This window comes from Peromyscus eremicus, chromosome 11, assembly GCF_949786415.1.
Source record: "Peromyscus eremicus chromosome 11, PerEre_H2_v1, whole genome shotgun sequence".
Lineage (NCBI taxonomy): Eukaryota > Metazoa > Chordata > Mammalia > Rodentia > Cricetidae > Peromyscus > Peromyscus eremicus.
In genome coordinates, this window is record NC_081427.1 from 58,056,097 (window position 1) to 58,079,876 (window position 23,780).

At 39.2% G+C, this 23,780-nt stretch overlaps 1 protein-coding gene across 1 annotated transcript in view; it reads right to left on the reverse strand.

Moving 5' to 3' along the window:
* Positions 1 to 23,780, reverse strand: part of Ap3b1 (adaptor related protein complex 3 subunit beta 1) — a 213,997-nt gene that overhangs the window by 140,161 nt on the left and 50,056 nt on the right. The window contains exons 6-7 of the mRNA XM_059276349.1: positions 23,044 to 23,110; positions 11,664 to 11,846 (exon numbers count right to left, since the gene is read on the reverse strand). Coding sequence (XP_059132332.1) covers positions 11,664 to 11,846; positions 23,044 to 23,110 — 250 coding nt within the window. The remainder of the gene's footprint in view (positions 1 to 11,663; positions 11,847 to 23,043; positions 23,111 to 23,780) is intronic.

Here is a 23,780-nt window from a genome sequence, read left to right on the forward strand (position 1 = left end):
ACTGAAGAAACCTTGCACACAGTGACTCTCTTCACATCTGACTTTCAACAGAAGATGAACTGTCGGTGATGGAGTCTTTCTTACCTAGAACTTGAGTTTCTCCATTAGATCAATGAGTGTCGTTCATCAGGTCTAGAAAGCGTCCAGTCACAGTCTCTGCAGACATTCCTTTTAGCCCCTTCTCTCTCCTCTTTCCTCTAGGTATCCCATCATGTGTAAAAGCACATCTGAGGGTGTTCAACAAGCTTCTTCATGATTTTTGCTATTACTCTGCCCATTTTACTTCGTGCATTTTCTGCTGCTCAGACTAGATCATTTAAACTGACCTGTCTTCTAGTTCACGGATTCATTTTCTGCCGGTTCAGATCTACTGCTGAACCCTGGTCGTGAACATTTCATTTTAATTACTCAACTTTTCAGTAGGCTTCTGTTTGGTTCTTTTGCATCTCTCTCCCACTTCATCTGTGCACAACCACATGCGTGCGTGTGCGCGCGCATGAGCTTGCACACTAGTGCTGATACTCTCTCTATTTGGAGGGACATCATTTTTCTGACTCCATTTACTTGCTTTAGTGCGCTTGTGACTGTCAACTTAAACACGCTGAGACTCAGTAAAGCACATACTTCTTTGGTCACAATTCCATGACTCTGCTTTTCTTTTAACGTACCATTCTTCTGTTTCTTTGCATGTTTCCTAATTTTGAGATGAAGATGAGACATTTAGACTATGATACGGTAACTCTGTAACTGAGATTCTAACCCTTCCCACGTGTTCGTTGTTGCTAGTTGTATGTTTTGTTTGGAGATGGTCCTAAGTGATTTTGGAAAGCCTGTATTCTTTCTCTCTCTTGGTCACATGAGTGTTTGCTCTTCTGCTAGCCTTATAATCAGCTAGAGATTTAAGAGACATTTCCTAGAATTACCAAAGGGAAGAAATTCCAAGTCACTGCAGCTCTGCAGCCTCTGTAACACTTCAATCACTTGTGTCTTAGTCACGACTTCCTCTTCTGGACCACTTGATGGTCACTCACAACCAAAGCTCAGATTCAGGTCTTTGCACACCTCATCCTAGATTCCACACTGTGCAGGTGAGGCGGCCTGCCCTCATTCTCCGAAGTGTTCCATCCTCCGGCCTTCTGGGGCCATCCCTCCTGGGCCACTGTCACTCAGTGTGGTCCTGTTTAGGACTACAACTGAGACTGAGACTGAGAATTGAGGTAATCATTTAAAATGTGTAAAGCACTCTTTCTTCTTAATTAAATGTTTGAATAGTTGCTGTGAAGCTTGACTTATTTTCTCCATTCAAAAAGTTTATTTTTTTTAACCTCATCTTACCACACATCTCTATCTAGAGCAGACTCTGGAGTTCCCTCTCAGCCACGTTTGCTAATATCAGATTCCATTTAAAACTGTTTACATAAAACACTGTGATAAATATGGACTTAAATCATCTCTCAGAGCCACAATTTATAGTACAGTATAGATCTCCAAAAGGAAATTAAATACTTATATTTATAACAAGCAGCATAAAGCACTAAATAAGGGTACACTAATGGCATAGAATATAAGGAAGCTAAAAGGAGACCTCTGAACAGAAACCCCAAAGGATGAAAAGTGGGGGGGGGGGGCTTGGGGACATGGCTCAGCAGCCAGTGTGTACTGCTCTTGAGGAGAATCAGAGCTCAGTTCCCAGAGCCCAATCCAAGAGGCTCACAACCATGCAGAATTCCACCTGTGGGATACCCAACACCTCTGGCTGCCCCAGGCCCCTGCACCCACAAGCTCACAGCCCAACACAGACACGTACACATAATTAAAAATAAAATCAATCTTTTTTCCAAAGAAGAAGAGGGCACTTGTTCCCCAGAACACTTATTTTCATATACTATTAATGGCCTCAAGCACTAGTAAAGGTTGCTGTGAACTGTTGTTTTTAAATGGGAAAGTTTTTACAACAAATTTTGTAAAATGGAATGACCCAGCAATTCAGATGAAAACAAGTAAGTACTACCGATTAAGAACTTCTAACCTACAATCTAACTTTTTCTCCACAGACCAGATACCTACTTAAGGTATCAAAATACACTGCATTGTAGGACTGGAGAGATGCCCAGTGGTTAGTGCACTCGCTGCTCTTGCAGAGGACACAGGCTCAGGACTGGAGGTCCAGGGGATCTGATGCTCTCTTCTGGCCTCTGCAGGCACCAGGCACATTTATAGTGTTCATACATAACACACAGGTCAAACACACACACACACACACACACACACACACACACACACACACACACGCACAGTAAATAAATCTTTAGAATACACTGCACTATAATCAAAATAAAATAGACCATTTCAAAATTTGGGATATCCTTGAGATCTACAAAAATTGTCAGAACACTTTTAGTTTTCACTTAATCTAATATCACTGTGTGTGTGTGTGTGTGTGTGTGTGTGTGTGTGTGTGTGTGTAGCCAAAATTTAAATATTGTTTCAAAACTACAGTCTCCTCAAAAGTATATGAGATTAGTGTGAAGAATATGGTAGACACTGTCACCAGCAGCCAATCTCAGTTTATAGCTCTCCATGGATTTCCTAAAAGGACTGAGAAACCAGCTGTTTCAGAAGAAACCATGTGTTTCCTGAGGCATGGCTCCTCTAGCCACTGTGAGTAACAGCCCTCTACAGCGGGTGAGAACTTTCAGAGGATGTATGATGTAACTCTAGCTAAAGAGAAGTAATGAAGTATGGAGTCAGTGGGACTCAGAGGGATATGACCTGAGCTGAGCTCCCACAGATGGAATGCCTTCACTGGACATACTCTCTCAAGCTGTTTTAAAAACCAGCACTCAAAGGCACTGAAAAACAATCAGACGCAGTCAAAACTGAGGGCGGACCATGAGCCCAGCAGGGTGCCTCATGCCTACAGTCTCTGCATTTGGAAAGCAGAGGCCAGAGACTCTCAGATGAGCACTCTGGATTATGGAAGGGGTTCAGGTCCAGTCTGACTCAGTCTCAACACAAGGAAAGCACAGGACTGGGGATGAAGCTAGCAAGTGATGAGCATGCCTCCTCACCAAGTACGAGGTACTGGGTTTAACCTCAGAAGTTTCCCCACCACAACAAACCAACCAGAACAGGAAATCAACACATAAATAAAGCTGACCCACAGAAACTTAGAGGCATGAGACTTTAGGAAATATATAGTCTTTGTCTTATACCATTCCCTAGTCTTACATAAAAATTAGAAAAAAATTGCCTATGGGGTGGTGCACACCTTCAATCCCAGTACTTAGCAGGTAGATGAAGGAGGATATCTGTGAGTTCAAGGCCATTCTGGTCTACAAATCAAGTTCTAGGACAGCCAGAACTGTTACATAGAGAAACCCTGTCTTGAAAAACTAAAAGTAAACAAATTAATTAAAATTTTAAAAGAAGAACAGAATAAAGACATTTGCAGATGAACAAAATTTAAGAATTCACTGCTGTCTCCTGTAAAAAAAAAAAAAAAAAAAGTGCCTTATTAAGGAATTTTAAAAGTAATTGCAAGCAGCTGGGTGGTGGAACTCTGTAAGTTCGAAGCCAGTCTGGTCTACACAGCAAGTTCCAAGACAGCTGGGGCTACACAGAGAAACCCTGTCTCGAACCCAAAAACCATTCATTACAACCACATAATCACAAAGAACATGAAGGAACTCAGGCATGGAGAAGGAAACAACAGGAAAATATCTCTCATAAGCCTTATAGTATTATTAAACTTAAGGCAAAACACAGGTACAAGGAGCAGGGAGTTGGAGGTGGATAGACTCAAGAACAGGGGTATGAAACTGTCAAATATTAAATAAAAAATGTTAAAGATAAGTACATAATCCTTGAATAAAATTAAAAACTAAAAAAAAAAAAAAAGGACTCTTAGAAGGTTAAATATTCAACCAAGGGCAAACAATGAACAGAGAACAGGGAATCCTTAAAGGAGTGCTCCATAACCAGGTGGAGGGGAGCCCTCGCACCCCTTTGCCCCAGGTCCCCAGTTCCACAGTAACCGTGTACTAAAGCCTTCGACACAGTTGTCTGTTGATACACAAACTTCTTTCATTTGTACTGTGAAAACCATATTCTATGATAAATCCCCCGTAGTTTATTTTTAATGATTCTACAGAACAGCAAAATCTACTAATAGTCCACTGGTAAGAAAAAATCACAAAATTTATTTTTTTAAATAACCCGTTGAAAAGAACCACACACACAAACAATATGTATGCATGCATATGTTTATGTATATAGTTTGCATTTTGATGAGTTATTTTCTAACAACCACTGAAAAAATACCTGTACTAAAAACACTTTAAGGAAAACTTCAACCTTCAGATGTCCTTAGGCCTAAGTAAGGTTCTAGAAGTTCAAGTACAGAAATAGAGAGACAAAAGTAAATTAATCACTCCAAAGTATCCAAATGGTGTGGATAAATGCTGAGAAGTGTACCACCTGGCTTCATATTCTAAACGGTAATGGTGACGATTTACTTTTAAGTTTCAAAGTGCTGAGGTAAACAGTTTTGGTAATTGTTAAATCTTCCACCTCCTAGCAATTTTAAGAGAACTGGACCTACAGATGAAAGGCATTCCTGCCTGGACCAAACGGATTCATTCAATATTGGCTTATAGCTAATGCCACAACAGGGCTCAGATTTCTTGGGGTTTTTTTGTTTGTCTGTTTGTGTTTTTAAATAACTCTTAAAAGAAGATTTGTATGATCTGAAGAGAAACTGAGTATTAAATAACTCTTGAACATTCACTTTGTTTTATATTTATTTTCAAAATAAATGAATTTATTTTCAAATCCATTACTTTTATAAAAGCAACTTTATGTAAGAGATTTACATGCTCTCCTCTAACAGGCTTCAATGACAAAGAAAATACTTAAATAATGTCATATCCTTGAAAATTATACAAACTTGACCTAGAATGGAAAACCAGCTGACACAGACTGCAAAGAGAAAGGTAAATTTAAGAAAATAAAAATGCAAATACACATTTTAGTAGTCTCTTGAATTTATTAACCTAAAAGGTTTAATTTCCATTTTCCTGCATCAGCTTTATTTATAAAATGTCGTGCCCTATAAATATGCTGTTATTTTCTATAGTCAAGCACCCTCTTAACAAATCTTCTCATTAATATGTAAATTTAAAGTCAATCGGTCTTCTCTCTGACAGCCCCATGAATTCCTAGTACACTGTATAATCGGCTTTGACTTGGCATCCACTATTTATCATCAAAGATGTCAGTTAGAAAAATTATGGAAAATGCACTGCAATTGATATGACTGCAATCTACTTTGTCAACACTTAATTGTTCCTCAAATCGTACATTTACATATAAACAGCCTAAATACTGATCTATAATGATGCAAATAAACGAAATTAAAAATCTCTTCTGGCCCCCAAGAAGCCTATTTGTATATGATGTGTTCATTTAGAAATGACTGACAAAAGTATGCCCATCAGCTCATCTCAAAAACTATTTCTAATAATTTTCAGTTCCTAAAAGCTAACATTTTACTACCCTTCGAGAATATTAACATAAACAGAGGGCTTTGGAAAGAGCTCAGGGAGTAACAGCACTTGCAGTACAAAAATGAAGACCTGAGTTTGAATCCTCCACAGCCCTGACAAAAGCCTGTGGGCGGACCGCATGTGCTCACTGGCTGGGAGCCTACCTCCAGGTTCAGTGAGAGAGCCTAGCTCAGCGAAATGGCTGCTGACAGAGCAGGAGCCTCAAGTCTTTTTCTGGTCTACACATGCATCATGTGCATGCACACACTCAAATTCAAAGGAAAACAGGATTTTTCTCTTTGGAAAGCATATTTAATTATAGGTATCATCTAATTGAGTACCACAGACTAGGGTCTCAGAGATTAGGTTTGACAGGAAACCAATAAGCAAACACAAACCATATTCAAGTCAATAGGTAATGTAAAATAAAGGAAAGAATGATGGCCCTGAATATCAGATAACTGTTTCTAGGTCTACCTTTTCTAAATAGTATGCTTAGGTAAACTAACTGCTAAAACATGTATGCCTCTGTAGCTAGAGTTTTCCTGCCTGGCCCACAGTCAGGACAAATCTCTCTCACCCACCCGTCCCACAGCCACTCAGACCCAACTAAATAAACACAGAGACTTATATTGCTTACAAACTGTATGGCCGTGGCAGGCTTCTTGCTAACTGTTCTTATATCTTAAATTAATCCATTTCTATAAATCTATACCTTGCCACATGGCTCGTGGCTTACCAGGATCTTCACATGCTGTTTGTCATCGTGGTGGCTGGCAGTGTCTCCCTCACCCAGCTTCCTGTTCTCTCAATTCTCCTGTCTGTTAGTCCCGCCTATACTTCCTGCCTGGCCACTGGCCAATCAGTGATTTATTTATTGACCAATCAGCAACACATTTGACATACAGACCATCCCACAGCATGCCTCAGTATCTTTATCTGTAAATAGATATGAAAATTCTGACTGCCCGACATGGTGGTTTGAATGAGAATGCCCCCTCCCCCCCAGGCACATATGTTTGAAATCTTGAGCCCCAGTTGGTGGAACTGTTTGGGAAGGACTAGGAGGTGTGGTCTTGTTGGAGGTGTTATCACTGCGGGTGGGCTTTGAGGTTACAAAAAGCCCAGTCATTCCCAGTTAGCTCTCTCTGCCTCATGCTGTGTCTCAAGACTTGTGCTCTCAGCTACTTCTCCAGCACTAGTCTGCCTGTTGCCATGCCCCCTGCTATGATGGTCATGGGCTCTGACCTTCAGAAACTGCTAGCCCACAATAAACTTTCTTCTGTAAGTTGCCTCAGTCAGGGTCCGTCCACTCTCTAGTACCAACTTCTGTCTTAGTTACCTTTCTCTTGCTGTGACCATCATGACCAGGGCCACCTATCCACTAACAAGAAAGCACAGCAAAATGATTAATTAAAGTATCACTTGTCACATTTTCTCTTAATACAAGAGAGGGAAAGCGAAATCCCTGCTGTAACTCCTAGTTGCTATGTTAAGTTGGTGACACGGCATTCCCACTGGGGTATCCTTACTTCATGGTAAAATGCCCTTGACTGAAGGAACGTGGTCTTGGCACAGCTCTCCTGGCAAGGACTTCTGCCTATATGGAGACGTTTTCCTCCCCCAGTTCTGGAAGGCAGTCACCCACCACTCGGAACTCATATGAAGCACTGCTCCATTGTGTGCACTGTGTGGTCTACTCTGTGATAACCTTAGTTACTATAAAAACACTGAAAACAACTTCTGAAACGAAAAGCAGATACAGAGCTGCAAATGTCTCCGCTTCTTTCAAACATGGCTAAACTGTCTTACAACTCCCTTTTTTGTTTTTAATTATGTGTGTGGGGATACGTCTGTGTGTGGATATGGGCACGTGACCACAGTTGCCTGCACTGGATCCCCCTGGAGCTGGAATTCCAGGCAGCTGTGAGCCACCAGATGTGCTAGGAACGGGTCCTCTCTGAGAGCAGTGTACTGAGCCATCTCCAGCTCCCAGTCTAACAACTTTACACTAAATCAACCATAGGCAGTCCTAAAGAGACGGAAGCCTCCAGGAGTACAAATATCTGAGCTTCTCACTCCAAGTATCTGCAGCAATCAGAACAAGACAGAGTCAGTGGGTTCAAGGAGTGTGGTGTGGACATGGCCCAAGTGTTGACACATTCAAAGGGTCATTTTGTACAAAAAGCCTTGTTATGATTGCTAGTTCTCAAACTACAGCATCTTTCTCTCCCAAAGCTTATTTACAAACTAGTAAGAAAACACACAGACGCAATCCTAATATCCTGAGTATGCTGAATTAAACAAGATGCGCAAATAGAACTTAATCAGAGTCATTTTTCCATGGATTGAGGTAAAGTGACAGCATCTTACATTAGTAAGTAAAGTTAAATGTTTATCCATAGTAAAATTGTAACTCCTAGCATAACTGAAATTAGTTACCAACAATTGCCTCTCCAGGGTCAACCAAGAGGTTAATGTGGAAAAACAAAAACATTATTTTTTATTTTATACTACGTTAAAAGTACTTCTGTAACTTAAAAAAAAAGATTATTTAAACTCGTGAAAATTACAAATCTATCTAAATGGTTTCATTTCCTCCTTTCCATTAGGCCAGTGCACTTTGTCTCAAAGGAAACCATAAGCGAGCTGCCCCAGAAGTCAAACCCTCAGCTTCACACCCTGGTCCTCACCTGCCCATCCGCCAAGGGCCCACACGCCATCCAGCACATTCGCCCATGTGTACACCACACATGTCGTCCACCCACCCCACCCCCCACCCCACCCCACCCCTGCCCACAGCTGGTCTCCTGGCTGTGCTGCAGCAGTGTAAGGCAGAGCTGCACATCTGGAAATCACTGCACAGTCTGGAGCTACAGGCCCTCTGTCTGACAATCACTGCACAGTCTGGAGCCACAGGCCCTCTGTCTGACAATCACTGCACAGTCTGGAACCACAGGCCCTCTGTCTGACAATCACTGCACAGTCTGGAACCACAGGCCCTCTGTCTGACAATCACTGCACAGTCTGGAACCACAGGCCCTCTGTCTGACAATCACTGCACAGTCTGGAACCACAGGCCCTCTGTCTGACAATCACTGCACAGTCTGGAACCACAGGCCCTCTGTCTGACAATCACTGCACAGTCTGGAACCACAGGCCCTCTGTCTGACAATCACTGCACAGTCTGGAACCACAGGCCCTATGTTCACGTCACGGTCAGACGGATGAGTGACGAAGAAGTGATATGGTCCAATTCCAATATGCTGGGACAGTGGCCAGACCTCCTTCTGACAGGAACTAACATGCATGGAACTAACATGAAAAAACACAAGACAAAATGCAGCCCCTTCCTCTCCAATTACATAACAAAAGCAGAAATACACATGTAAATGTAGAATTTAACCTATCTTTGCTTTTGTATATGGTTTTACTAATTTCATCTAAAATAAGATGAAATAAAACTCAGAGTGAAAGATGAGCTACAAAACTCTAGTACATATCTTTAGAAGACTCATGTATACTCAGCTCCGGTTTCTATCCACAAACAAGACAAAAGCTCCCTTCTATACAAGTACTGGAATGAATAATGTGCAAACATAATAAAAATGTCAAGTGATACAACACTGGTTAAAAAACCCAACATGAACTCTGTGCTTCCACACGGGGAGAAAAATGTCCAATCAGCTCCCCAGCAGGGGCTGCCTGAACAAACAGGAAACACGATCACAGAGGCCGGCATCCAATGGCTGTGGGATTGTCATCATGCACATGCAGCTTCATTTAGTAAAACAGTCTTCCAAACTCAACTCTGGTCAATAATAAATCTAATTTTGTAAGGTACAAGTGTACACTAATAGCAAAAGTTCTTCCATCTGAGTCATATGTAGCGTAAGTTATTTTTTAACATATTGTAAAAAATGCAACCACTTTACTTACAATGAAGCTAAGGGGCCCCACAAGGAGACCTCATCTCAAAAACATGTCAAACTTCAATCACAGAAGGGGCTGAGAGGACATAGTTCATCTTCCTTATGTGCAAGCCCTAGGTTCAATACACAATACTTTCGGCATGTGCAAGTCCTAGGTTCAATACACAGTACTCCCCAAAGCAATCAGAAAGAAAAAAACAAACTGAGATGTAGCATTCAAGGAGACAAAGACACAGAGAAATGTTTTAAATCTTTTTAATACTAAAAAAACAAGTCAATGTAGAAAAATATGTGAAATGTTTTATACTTATTTGTAAGCTTGATATGTCGCTTAAAATCTATCATGAGGCCGGGCGGTGGTGGCGCACGCCTTTAATCCCAGCACTCGGGAGGCAGAGCCAGGCGGATCTCTGTGAGTTTGAGGCCAGCCTGGACTACCAAGTGAGTCCCAGGAAAGGCGTAAAGCTACACAGAGAAACCCTGTCTCGAAAAACAAAACAAAACAAAAAAAATCTATCATGAGGCCAGGCAGTGGTGGCGCACGCCTTTAATCCCAGCACTTGGGAGACAGAGCCAGGCAGATCTCTGTGAGTTCGAGGCCAGCCTGGACTACATAGAGCGAGATCCAGGACAGGCACCAAAACTACACAGAGAAACCCTGTCTAGAAAAAAAAAATAAAACAAAACAAAACAAAATCTATTATGAGAATATTCCCACTTTGTGGAATTTCATTAACATTTTCCTCTCACATCAATATTGTTTTTAATTTGAAAAAGCAAGGTGTTCTAAACACTATACGGTTAGTCAGGTCAAGCTCACAACTGATTTCTCAAGTTTCTAATACTGGGGTTGGGGAGATGGCTCCTCAGCTAAGAGTGCCTGCTGCTGCTCCAGGGCTCCTGAGCCTGGCTCCCAGCACCTACACAGGGTGACTCGCCTGCACCTTCAGCTCCAGGGGATCCATGCCCTCTCCTGACCACTCAATGACCACACACGTGCACATCCCCACATTGTGAAAACACATGCATGCGCGCACGCACACACACACACACACACACATTTGTGCACATACATATGCAAACATGCAAGCACATTGTAAAGCCCCCCATGTATGCACACACATATGCACAAATGTACATGTGCACACTCAAGCACACATTCATGAACGTGCATGCACATACATGCACACATATACATGTGCATACACGTGCACACATAAGTATACACACATGCACACATACACAGAAATATAAAAAATATTGCATTAAAAATAAGATGTCAAAAGGTGAATGTGCTGTTACAGTACTGCTTAGGATTTCCTTTAACAAGTTTGAAATTTACATGTGAGCCTGCATAGAAGAGTGAATGAGCTCTATTACCGACTAGCAAAACAATTAAAATTTCTAAGTTTCCATGTAAAGAACATGATAAATTTCTACTTTTTTTTTTTTTGTTTGTTTTTGTTTTTGTTTTTGTTTTTTGTTTTTCGAGACAGGGTTTCTCTGTGTAGCTTTGCGCCTTACCTGGAACTCACTTGGTAGCCCAGGCTGGCCTCGAACTCACAGAGATCCGCCTGGCTCTGCCTCCCGAGTGCTGGGATTAAAGGCGTGCGCCACCACCGCCCGGCCATGATAAATTTCTAATACTAACCTGCCAAAGAAACTAAACTCATTTCATAGGCTATTTTATTACTGACTTCACATACTTTGGGTGAGTACAAATGAAAATAAGCGTATTTTGGAAGTACAAAGCCGTAGGAAAGAAGTTTAAAAGCCCAGTAGTATTTTGTGTATAAAGTCTAGGAATCAGTCACCCCAAGTGTAAATTCATGGTGCAGAGGCACATTACCCACTTTAGTAAACTGCTACATAAGATGAATGGGGCTCAAAAATGTAAAATCAACTACAAATAATAAAAAAAAAAAAAAAAAAAAACCCAGGGCTTGATAAGGCCCATGAGCCTGTGTCCTAACGGGGACCTTTGGCCAGATATCACACCAAAGATCACACAGTGCGTCTTTAAATGGGAATCAGTGAGTGTCAAAACAATTGACAATCAGCAAAATGAGTCCCCACTAGAAGGCAGATTTCTATTACTTCACTACTCTTTACTGGTTGCACAGTCTGTAAAAGTTCATCTACCCCCTTAGTATGCTTCATAAGCAGGAGGCCAATCGGCACTCACCTCTCTCCAAGGGCTGACAAACTGTGTCCGAGCATATCGAGTTAGCATGTGGATTATGACAACCTGCCCCCACTCCTCGACGTCGACCAGGAGGTTACAAAGCTTGCGGTAATTCCTGTGGATCAGATCGATTCGATCCGGGCACACTTCTTCAAAAGCCATCGTCACACTGCCAGCCACCAGCTGAGAAGAAAGAAACAGTAACTCATTAAATACACTCTCACCATCCAAGACCGCACTCGGGTATGCCAGCAGCACAGTCATGTTATGACAATAACATCGAAAGGTTTAGTCATTCAGTTACAATGAGTACTAAAAAAAGTACCCTTTTCTTGAAGAATACCTTTAAAACCTATAATCAGTATGGAAAACGAATCTTCTTCTGAAGAGAGATAAATCCAGTTTATTTTAGTTTATCAAGTTAAATTCTAATAATTGTTTGTACATGTGTTAAATATTAATAACTCAGTTTTGGTATTTTTTGTTTTTGTGGGGTTTTTTTTTTTGTTGTTGTTGTTGTTGTTTGGTTTTTGGAGACAAGGTTTCTCTGTGTAACAGCTCTGGCTGTCCTGGAACCCGCTTTGTAGACCAGGCTGGCCTAAAACTCACAGAGATCCTCCTGCCTCTGCCTCCTGAGATTAAAGGCATGTACAACCATCACCCAAACTTAAACTATAAAGATGCTTTCTTAGCTTGTAACGACATGCAGAAAGAGACTCGTGACAATAACAAAGATCGCAGGCCCAGTTTCAAGTGAAAATAGCAGGGACTCAACAACGCGTCTACATTAGAAAAAAGAACTCAGTGTGTTTAATGCAAAAACACTTCCAAATCTCACACATTTTAGTCCATTTGTTTTTACCAATATAATTTATTTTCAAAGAAAACACAGTGACTGAAGCGTTAGTATATCATGAATAAAAATTGGAATAATGTATTGCCAAAAGGGGACAGCTTTCCCCTAGACTAATTAATGATATCATAAATGTGGACTTCTGAATTGTCATGCTCTTACAAATCTTGGGTGAAACTCAGATTCTTTCAACATAAAGGTACAAGGCAAGCAGAATACTTAATATACAAATTCTTCTATATGTGTACCATATATACATGCAGTTAGCCAACAGTGTAATACTGTTTTGAAAAGACAAATTAATATCATATTCTTTCTAAACACTAGGGATTTTCCTTTTAGTATCTAAAATTTCCCACATGACTAAAAATAAACAATTAAATAGAAATATCACTTATTGAAATGGTGCTTTTGGAAAAATATTAGCTACAATGATATTCATATTTTGAGTGTTTGTCCCTCTACTTGGTTACCATTTAGTTTATTAATATGCAACCAACAACACAATTGAAAGAAAACAGCTCAGAATATAGACTTGCTATTATGCTAAACAAGTTTCAAGTCCTGTGGGGATTTTATGAATTACCAATCAGTATAAACGTGAAGCTGCATTTATTGACTCCAGCCCTACCCATGTACTGGTGCCTGCTGGTCCCAGCATGTATTCACCTCAATCGAAAAGCAAAGAATTGATTATTTGTGTGAGCTAAATAAAAATGTATTATACATCTAATTTCCTATTTGCTGTTGATATGGAAAGCAAGTTAAATGCATGTTTTCAACTCCTCATTTTCATATCTTCCACATCAATTAGTCTTCAAATATATTCAAAGCAACTTACAACCTGTGATTATGAGATTAAAATTAAAAATTTAAAAATCTCTTAAAATAACCAAGTCTATAACATCAAACTATAGAATAAATTACTATTTGAGTTGTAAAAATCTATATATACTGTATTTACAAATCAGCAATTACTATCATCATTATAAATAATAATTGTTAAGAAAAACTACAAAAATGAGGTATTTCTTAGGCTAATCTATGAGACTAAACTCATTTTAAATTTTTAAATAATTTTCATTTTTAAATGCTATATAAAATCAAGGATCTTTTTAAACCCAGAAAGTATTTTATTCCAAATGATTAGATACCAAACAATGAAATGGAAAATCAGCTCCTGCAGGATGTTAAATTTATCAAGCCGCAACAACATGTATGTAACTGCAGGGTACTAAAACACCCAAGACATTCCAGGAAGGAGAGAAAATAGTCATTTAAGCACAAATAAGGCTTTAGGAAACACTAAAAATAGGAAGGATTGAAAAGAGCATCATCACAAAATAACACTGGCCATTTTAGATGCTCACTTCATTGTATAGTTTGTTTGTTTGTTTGTTTGTTTTAAACAGTCTCAGCTTTTGATAAACACTAGTAGAAGAATTGATCAGTTGGGTCTATTAAATGTTCACTATCCATAAAACATTCAAAATTAAAATAGAATGATCTAATCAGATTTTGAAACCAAAAATATTGGTTTCCAAAAAACAAACAGTTACTCTCCATCCCCCTGTGTCAACAGCAGCTCTTCACACAGTGGGAATAAATCACTCCGACAGACCGCAATGAGCTCATCAGATCTAGACGCAGCTTTCCATTTATGTATTTTTTATATTAAAGCAATAAACGTGGTTCATTTATCTCCCCTTGGTTGCCACGTCTTTCTGTGCTGTTGCTATGAACTTCAGCCATTAGCTGTGCTCCAAGGTAAACTACATGAACCATCAACAAAAGTGACATCCCATCTATGGAGTTCATATTTTCTCTAGATTATCTATGCTAGTTGACAAGCTGGTAATGAAAAAAATCACACTAAGCAAATGGTTCCTCTAATAACAATAAATTTTCTATAAAATTATGAAGGGTACAAAACGTTTCCTTGCATCTATTTTGTCATGAATTCTAATTAACGTTACAAAAATCTGAGTGCTGGGTCATCACAAGAAGTGCCTCACAGTGTGATTGATAAGATGGTATGAGTTAGCCAATGCTGCCAAGATTTTCTCCCCTTAAATTAATGGCCATCCAACCTGCTCTAATCATACAGCCCAAATGATATTCCCCTTCTTATTTCAATTTTCTTGAGGCATGGAAAATAAGAAAGATCAGTCATTTATCTTCTAATAGCTGGATAATAGATCTATCACAATAAAACATCTGCACAAACTCAGGGGTGGGCTTTCTTCTTTTCCCCAGAACAGCGAGGCTTTTACCAGCATTAAATCAATAACTTAGAAAATGGTATCTTACCCCTACGATTTAGCTAGGAGCCATCCACCTATTCATTAAGCAGTCTATAGTTAAAATTAAGGAAACTTTGAGTCATCAAAAATACATCAACAACTCAGCTTTTCAGGAAGCATTAATGTAATTTATCTTCCTCACAAATTTAAACGCCAATGATAGGATTTCTTTGAAATTGACTTGAAACAAACAAACAAAAACAAAAGCACAAAAAATAAGGACCACCATGCCTCTGAGGCATTCTAACTATCTGGTTCCATGTTTTCAATGCTCAACAAATATGAATTTCTACATTCCAAAGAAAAATAAAAAGTGTTATAGATTTAAGGAAGCATTTATAATAGAACCTTTGGAAAGGTTTACAGTACAGTGTATTGTGCTAAGCACACAACGCAGATGAAAGTGGTGTGAATCCAGGAAGATATAACCAAAATTACAATAAAAAATACTGTTTCCACTGACTGGAGGTGACAAATATATAAGCAAAATGTTCCCTTCTAATTCCAACTTTTGCACGTGAGAGCTTTCTAAATGTCTCTATAAACACAAAGACACCTTCAAACAACAATGACCTAAAAGGCACTGCCATGCTTGTCCGGCTGCTACCAGAACTGTGTGCCTGAATCCAAAGAGATTTCTTTTTAGGGAACAACTACCTCCTTGTCTTTTGGAGCCATGTGCTTCTCACACACTAAAAGACCTTGGAGATCTCAATATGGGCTAAGAAGAGCAACAGAAGGCATCTCCCCTAATCAACAGAGCTCAAAGAAACAAGTCTTAAATACACTGACATCTTTCACATCCCATACTTTCAGTAACATAAAACCATCAATACAATGGTCCCCATATCATGCCAGTGAATAAACTCCTCAAAATGTGAAAATAATTAGATTGGATCATTTGATTGGAAAATTTTTAAATTTATGTAATTTGTGATTCTGTAATTTTTAAGAAATGTATTCTTTCACAACTGCACACATACACAATGTACTCTGATAATATACCCCCATTGTGCTCTCTCATCTTCCAAACCCCTTCTCCCCAACAGTTCCACCCAGATTTTCATGAGATTTTCTGGGGGAGTTTTTGTGATTTTTTTTGTTAAATTTAGTGTCGATGTTAACATTGTAAGTATAGGGAGAATGTGCCTGTCTTCTCTCAATGAGTATTACACATAACCAATGAAACAAATTAATAAATATAGATATGTGAATATTTAGAATGCATGTATATAAGATATAATATAGATATATACATAGAGACAGATAGATATAATGTATGGATATAAGACTAACTTTTTAATCTTTCCACAGTAGAATATAATTATAATAGAACACAAAAGAGGAATAATCAATGAACATTCTTAAAAGACTACTTAATACTTAAATACTGGTTAGCCAAGTTAATGGTACCTAGACAAAGTTGAATTCAAATCCCTTAATCTAAATCCTCAAAAAGAAAAGAAAAGAAAAAAGGAATCAGGCTATGTAAAGATTTAGCCCACTGTAAGATGCTTGCCTTGTGAGCACAGGATTTGGGTTCAGTCTCCGAAACTGTCATAAGAATACCCAAGCACGGTGGCACATGAGTGTAATCCCAGGGGGGGAAGGTAGAGACAGGAGGATCCCTAGGGCCCCTAGCCAGTCAATCTAGGTGCTTGGTGGGCTCAGGACAGCAAGAAATCTTGTCTCAAAAACAAAGTAAGAAGGAAAACCTGCTTGCTAAAATGCATGTCCCAAATCCCAGAAAGTTCTTCCTGAAAACAGTGACTATGAAGAGAAAAAAAACCCAAATAATATCAGATATCAAACTACTATCACTAATAATACAATAAATAATGTAAGAACTAACCATTAAATACCAAATACCAACTAAAGATATCTACTCAATGTTTTTTCCTTATTTTGGAAATAAACAGTCAGGAACCAAAAGCTGGCAATCAAATTGACAAGAAATTATGTCCATTACACTCCTTTGAGCCATCTTCTTTTCAGTTAGAATATTACTAACACTTTGTGCTGTGAAGACAGGTAAAGATTCTGCATGTAACAGCGATTTAAACACAAAACAACTTCATGGATTAGAGGCTATAAACCATACAAAGACATAGGGAACATAAAACATTTGATTCTCATACCTGAGACTATAGTTCAGACCCAGGATACAAGACGCAGCCTAACCAGCATGGTGTGACCCTAGCACATGGGAGATGGAGGAGAAGATCAGCAGGTAAAGACAGGGGGGTTGCAGCAAGTTCAAGGCCAGCCTGGTCTACAGAGCAAGTCTGTGGCCAGCCAAGGAGCCAAGGGAATGTTCCAATGGAACAACACAGCACAACAACAAAAGGCCAGGAGAAGAACAGATGTTCTATCTGGAAAGATGTGTGTACACAGGGGAGGAACAGATGTCCTATCTGGAAAGATGTGTGTACACAGGGGAGGAACAGATGCTCTATCTGGAAACACGTGTATACACAGGGGAGGAACAGATGTCCTATCTGGAAATACGCGTGTACACAGGGGAGGAACAGATGTCCTATCTGGAAACAGAAGTGTACACAGGGGAGGAACAGATGTGCTATGTGGAAACACGCGTGTACACGGGGAGGAACAGATGTGCTATGTGGAAACACGAGTGTACATGTAACACAAATTGCTAAATGGTCTTTTTATGAAAAACCCAAAGCCTGATATTGGGGTGAATGCTAAAAGATCAGAGAGACAAAGTAACACGCCACCTCTTACCTCTAGGACTCCTCAGCCTGAAAAGCTTTCCTCAGCCTAAAGGCTTTAGTTCCCGTCTCCTCACGCCTTATATGCCTTTCTCCGTCCACCCATATCATTTCCTGTCTCAACTTTCCTAGTGCTGGGATTAATGGCGTGTGATTCCCAAGTATTGAGATTGAAGGTGTGTGCCACCACTGCCTGGCTCTGTTTTTTCTCCTAGACAGAATCAATCTCATGAAGCCCAGGGTGGCTTTGAACTCACAGAGATCCAGATAGATCTCTGCCTCCCGAGTGCTAGGATTAAAGGTGTGTGTCACCACTGCCTGACCTCTATGTTTAATCTAGTGGCTTGCTCTGTTCTCTGATCTTCAGGCAAATTTTATTAGGGTACACAATATATCACCACATTTCCCCTTTTTTTCTCTAATAAAAGAAGGTTATAACTAATATAAGAAAAACTATAAAATAAGTATATACAATATATACAGTCAAGAATCACATTAACAATGTCCAGTCCATAAACATTTGACAAATTCAGAAAAAATACTCTATTATCTATCCTATTTTGGTGAATCCAAAGTTTTGTACCTAATTCACTTTCTATCCTAACTTGTATTACGAACTAAAAACTACCTTTTGATGTCTTTCAAACTTATACACTTTACACCATTTTAGTGAGTTTCTTTTCTGAATTTGTTAACAAGGAAAACTATAACTGTCTAATCTTCAACTCCCTCAGAAACCTGAGAAGGAAATAATATTACCTAGTAAAACAGGAAGTGCAAACAAGCGACTTCCAAAAAAAATGTGAGAAATGACAGAAACAGCTGGCTGCCTGGACAGTCACCCAAGGTTCCTCTGTAACATTGGGGGTATCTATCCTCTGCCTACAGGCTTGGCATATCTCACAGACTCATCTGTGAAGCAGAATGTTCTAAAGGGCTATCCTACTTTGTCTTGGCAAGGATCGGCAGTCCTTTCTTTTGTGTCCCGCTTATCCATTGGACAGCATATTGTCAGCAGTCGAGGCAAGGGCATTTTCTTGCTCAGTGGTTAACTTCTGCCACAAAGAAAGAAAACTCCATAAGGAGCTTCTTCAATGCCCATCATCTTCTCTAAAGTATATTAGTGATGGCAGGAGCAGACATGTCTCATGCATAAAAAAAAAATTTGTTATTAAAACATCTTTTTTTTTTTTTTTTTTTTTGGTTTTTCGAGACAGGGTTTCTCTGTGTAGCTTTGTGCCTCTCCAGGCTAGCCTCGAACTCACAGAGATTCGCCTGGCTCTGCCTCCCGAGTGCTGGGATTAAAGGCGTGCGCCACCACCGCCCGGCTATTAAAACATCTTAAAAGTCATATTCTATAGATCTCTGAAGTGTTTGAAGATGACCTATCTATCTAAAATATATCTCTGTTTGACCTTAAAAACATACCTAATATGACTAAGATCGATTGTAATAACTAACTACTAACTTTCATTTCTTTATATCCTAATTAGTTGGTAATAATAACTTTCAAGGACTAGCAAATTGCACTACATTGTTAAATGAACTCTATAGGTATAATACCTTGAACAAGAGCAGAAATGTATGTACAGTATGTTCTAACAAAACTAATCTCAAATTTGCATCAATATACAAAATTTGTATACAAGATACAAAAATCCAATCCAATGTAAAATATTTAAAACTAGTAGTTGCCTTTTAAAAGTAGATTCCATAATATATCTTTTTATCTTATATCTATACTCTTATTTTTTCTTTTCAGAGTAGATTCAATAATCTACCTTTTATCTTATCTACATCCTCTTTTTTCAGAGTAGATTCAATAATTTACTCTTTTATAATATCATTTCTATATATTTTTTGGAGTAGATTCAATAATCTTTTTTATCCTATATTTCTATATAATACATTTGTATATCATATCCCCCTTTCTTCTTTTAGAAAGAGATCGACTATGATCAATAACAATCTTTAACCAACCCCTAAACAAAGACAAACATTCATAATCCATTTTTTGGAAATATGGGCATAGTTTTCTAGGCTACTTCCTGCTGATTCGGGGCACTGGTCATCTTATGGGGATACAAAGAAAATTTAGAATTATGGTCAAATCCGGATTGGAGTAGTCTATGAGACTGGATCATCTCAGCTAGCCATCTCGATATTATCCTGAGCAGTTTGTAGTCCAAAGCCGATCCGTGGGTGGTGTTTGCCAGCTTAATAGTGTTATCATTGTCCAGATGGGATCATTGTTGTAGGATCGCATCATATTTTTGGAAAGTTCAAAGTCACTGTTTGGTGTGGACATGGTTCACTGCAGAATATCTTTCTCTTAGGACAAATTTTCTAGACAATTTGTCCTTTTTCTTCAGATGTCTCATTTGTCCAGTGGTCTTCAGATTCCTTAGCCTTCATTTTCCTGAAAGACAAAAACAAAACCCTTCCCCAACTCTAACATTGGGGAGTTTCCAAATCTAATCTTTACCAGTTTTAATTTATGGTTTCTCCTGAATTTTTGTTTTATTTTCTAAAGCTGTTCTATCATCCAGAGCAGTATTTTTTTTTTTTTTTTTTACAACAGGCATTAGGTTCTTTAATTGCTCTGGGAAGAAGTTTCTTCCATGGTGACAGGAAAGGACAGAACCAAATTTGACATGGGAACTGGGAGAGGCCCCTCAAGGTGTTTCCTAATGGCAAAGGCAAAGGATTACCTTTACTGTCCCTTGCTGATCTACATTCATTAGTCCAATGTCTGCCTTTGCCACACCTTCTGCATAGTCCAGAAGGGAGGGGCATTCTGTTGAGATTATACCTTCAGAAAACATTATTTCTAGGAACACGCTGTTTACAGTCCCTTTTTAGGTGACCTTCTTTCCTGAAATGGAAACATCTGACATTACTATTTTTCTTCAAACCTGTGGAAATCACCTCTCCTATCCAAGCATCATCATTGTCCTGAGAGTCAATATTTATTGTATCTCGACACTTTATGCCACATGTACATATGGAAGTTTTGTTTTTAATACCACCTCCAAATCCTCCCCTCCCCCTACCCTCCCATTTTTTTCTGTTTTTCCATGGCAGGGTCTCATAATGTAGCTGGTCCTGGAACTGACTGTAGACCAGGCTGACCTTGAACTCACAGAGATTCACCTGCTTCAACCTCCCTAGGGATTAAAGGCATGTGCCACTACACCCAGCTACCTCCAAATTTCTTTAAATTTATGATGGAGCAGAACTAATGGTAAATTACATGTAAATTCAGGAACTGCTTCTTCTAAATCTCACCATTCTCCACAGTATTTAGCAACTTTCCTATAGACACAAGAAAGTAAGTACTTTTAAAACTACTATTAAGTTATCTGAGTATTGATAACAGGCTTTATATCTGGATCCCTGACAAAGACAACATGCCTGTCATAGAGCAGACAAAAAGAAGCATGACTTCTCTCAGTTTACTTAGTGAGTTTGTCTATATTTGATCCCTCCTATATATCAACTATGCACAGAAAATATAATGAAGATTTCTAATACATTCTACACTGAAGAAGTTTAGATGGCTTAGGAATGAAATCCAATAATTGCTATGTATGACTCTGACAGCATAATGATACTGTCAAGATCATAGAAAGTAAACGATATGAAGTCTTTACTAAAATGCTCATTTAGTGCAACCAAGCCGTAAGGGAGAGATGAAAAACACAAGACAGAAAAACAAGTAAAAATGCAGCTAAAAATTCAACTAATTTGACTAACATAGCACTAAGTATAAGCAAATCAATTATTCCAATCAGACGGCAGTTACTGTCAGATTTAATTAAGAGTCAAAAGGCATCTATATATGCTACCTATAGAAGGTAACTAGATTGAAAAAAACAATTTGACCAGGCAGTGGTGGCACATGCCTTTAATCCCAGCACTCAGGAGGCAGTGGCAGGTGGATCTTCTCTGTGAGTTCAAGGCCAGCCTGGTCTACAGAGTGAGTTCCAGGACAGCCAGGGCTACATATGTCTCAAAAAAAAAAAAAAAAAAAAAAAACCAAAAATATACAATTTGAAAATGAAAGTTTGGAAAATGAAAGTGTGAAAACAATCATAAATTTGACTGACTGTACATAAAACAAGACACATTATTAAAGATTAAAACGGACATTTTATAAATAATAAGATAAAATTATTATAAACATATGTGTCGATATCAGAGCTCCTAAGTATACACGGCAAACACTGACAGAACTGAAGAGAAATTCCAACACCCACTTTCAACACAAACAACAGGCGTGGGCCTGCAAACGGCTCAGTGGGTAAAAGCCTCCCACTAAAACCATGACCTCAGTTCTAACCCAGAACCCATGTGATGCAAAGAGGGAACCAGATCTGCAAGCAGTCCTCTGACGTCCACACACATACATACGTATGCACACATACAAAGTAAGTAAGTACAATTAACAAGCATAAAGGAGCCAGTGACTACTATGTTAGAGACCTGCTGGATGACAGCAGTCCATGTTCCCTAGCATGACCTACGATCACTTCCTAAGTAGTTTTGAGTTGCAAAAAGTGGGTACAGAAGCCCTAATACAGCAGTATAATGCCTCCAGCCACCTGTTCACACACCCGCAAGTTACATCTACTCCTAAGTCTTGTTAATTGCCAATGCACACATAAATTGAGCACGGAAAAGGGATACATGTGGATACACATTTTCTCAAAAGACTACTTGTTTTAATTAGAAAAATAACTCTTAGGAAAAAAAAAATGAGCCTTCTTCAATTATAAAATTTTCTTAGGGATCCGGGTAGTGGTGAATGCCTTTAATCTCAGCATTCCAGAAATAGAGGCAAGTGGATCTCAAGTGAATTCAAGGCCAGCCTGGTCTACAGAGTGAGTTCCAGGATAGCCAAGGCTACACAGAGAAACCCTGTCTCGAAAAATTAAAATTTTTAGGGAAGAAACATTTTGAGAACTGTTTTAATATTTTAGAAAATGTGCAGAAGCTGGGCATCTTAGAGCATGTCTGTAACCCTAGCACTTGAGAAGCTGCAGTCACACTGCTATGAAGCAGAGGTCAATCTGGTAGAAAGAGTGAGCTCCAGGTTGGCCTGGGCTGTCTGAGACCCTGTCTTAAAACCCAGCAGCAAGAACAAAAGGAAAAAGAACATTTGTGATACTAAGGCCCCTCTCTGTTGTTCAATAGGTCTGAAATACCTGGTTTGTTTGGGGTTGGAGATTTTGTTGTTGTTGCCCTGGGTAACCTAGAACTCACGATGTACGCCAGGCTGGCTTCAAGCTCACAGAGATTGCCTGCCTCTCCGTCCCAAGTGTTGGGATTAAAGGGGTACACCAATATGCCCAGCTTTAATATTTTAGACATGAACTTCATTAATAATTATAGCATATTATAGAATCAATAAAAATAATTCTAGTGAATTTACCATGGTAAATCATAGTAAAATAAAACACAATTCAGTAACATCAAAAGACAATACTCACAGTGCTCTTATCTTTCAGAAGCTTCTCAATGACTTCAATTAACATTTCCTTCTGCTCTGGATCAAGACTAAAATGTTAAAAATAGATAAATAAGTTGCGTGTATTTATTGCCCTTCATTCTAACATCCAATGACACCCATCACTTCAAGAATGCTGAGGTTGGCCAGGCAGTGGTGGCGCACACTTTAGTCCCAGCACTCGGGAGGCAGAGGCAGGTGATCTCTGTGAGTTCAAGGCCAGCCTGGTCTACAGAGCGAGTTCCAGGACAGCCAGGGCTGTTGTACAGAGAAACCCTGTCTCTAAAACCAAACCAAAACAACACAACACAAAACAAAAAGGAACGGCAAGGTGTTCCAAGAGAAGAGTAGTAAGATGGAGTGGGTTTTCCAGCCAGAGTCACCTTTCCTCCCTACAGCAGCTCATGCTAACTAAACCAGGTGTCTACAACTTCCACAGCCAGCTGGAGAACTGTAAGGAAGTAGCTGAGAAAGTACTTGATTGAAATTCCCCTTTTTTGTCTCAAGGGAAAAAGGGAAAGACAGTAAATGTTTTTAACTATGGTTGTGTAACTGCCAAAAACAAAAAGAGCATTCCTAAATAAAACCTCATGACTTTAGCCTGCTAATGGAGACACGCATTACGAAGTTGTCGTCTAAACTGAGGGGGAAAGGGGGCCAGACTATGAAACCATCTGGCGGAGAGGAGACACAGCAGTGCTAAGGACCGTCACACGGGGA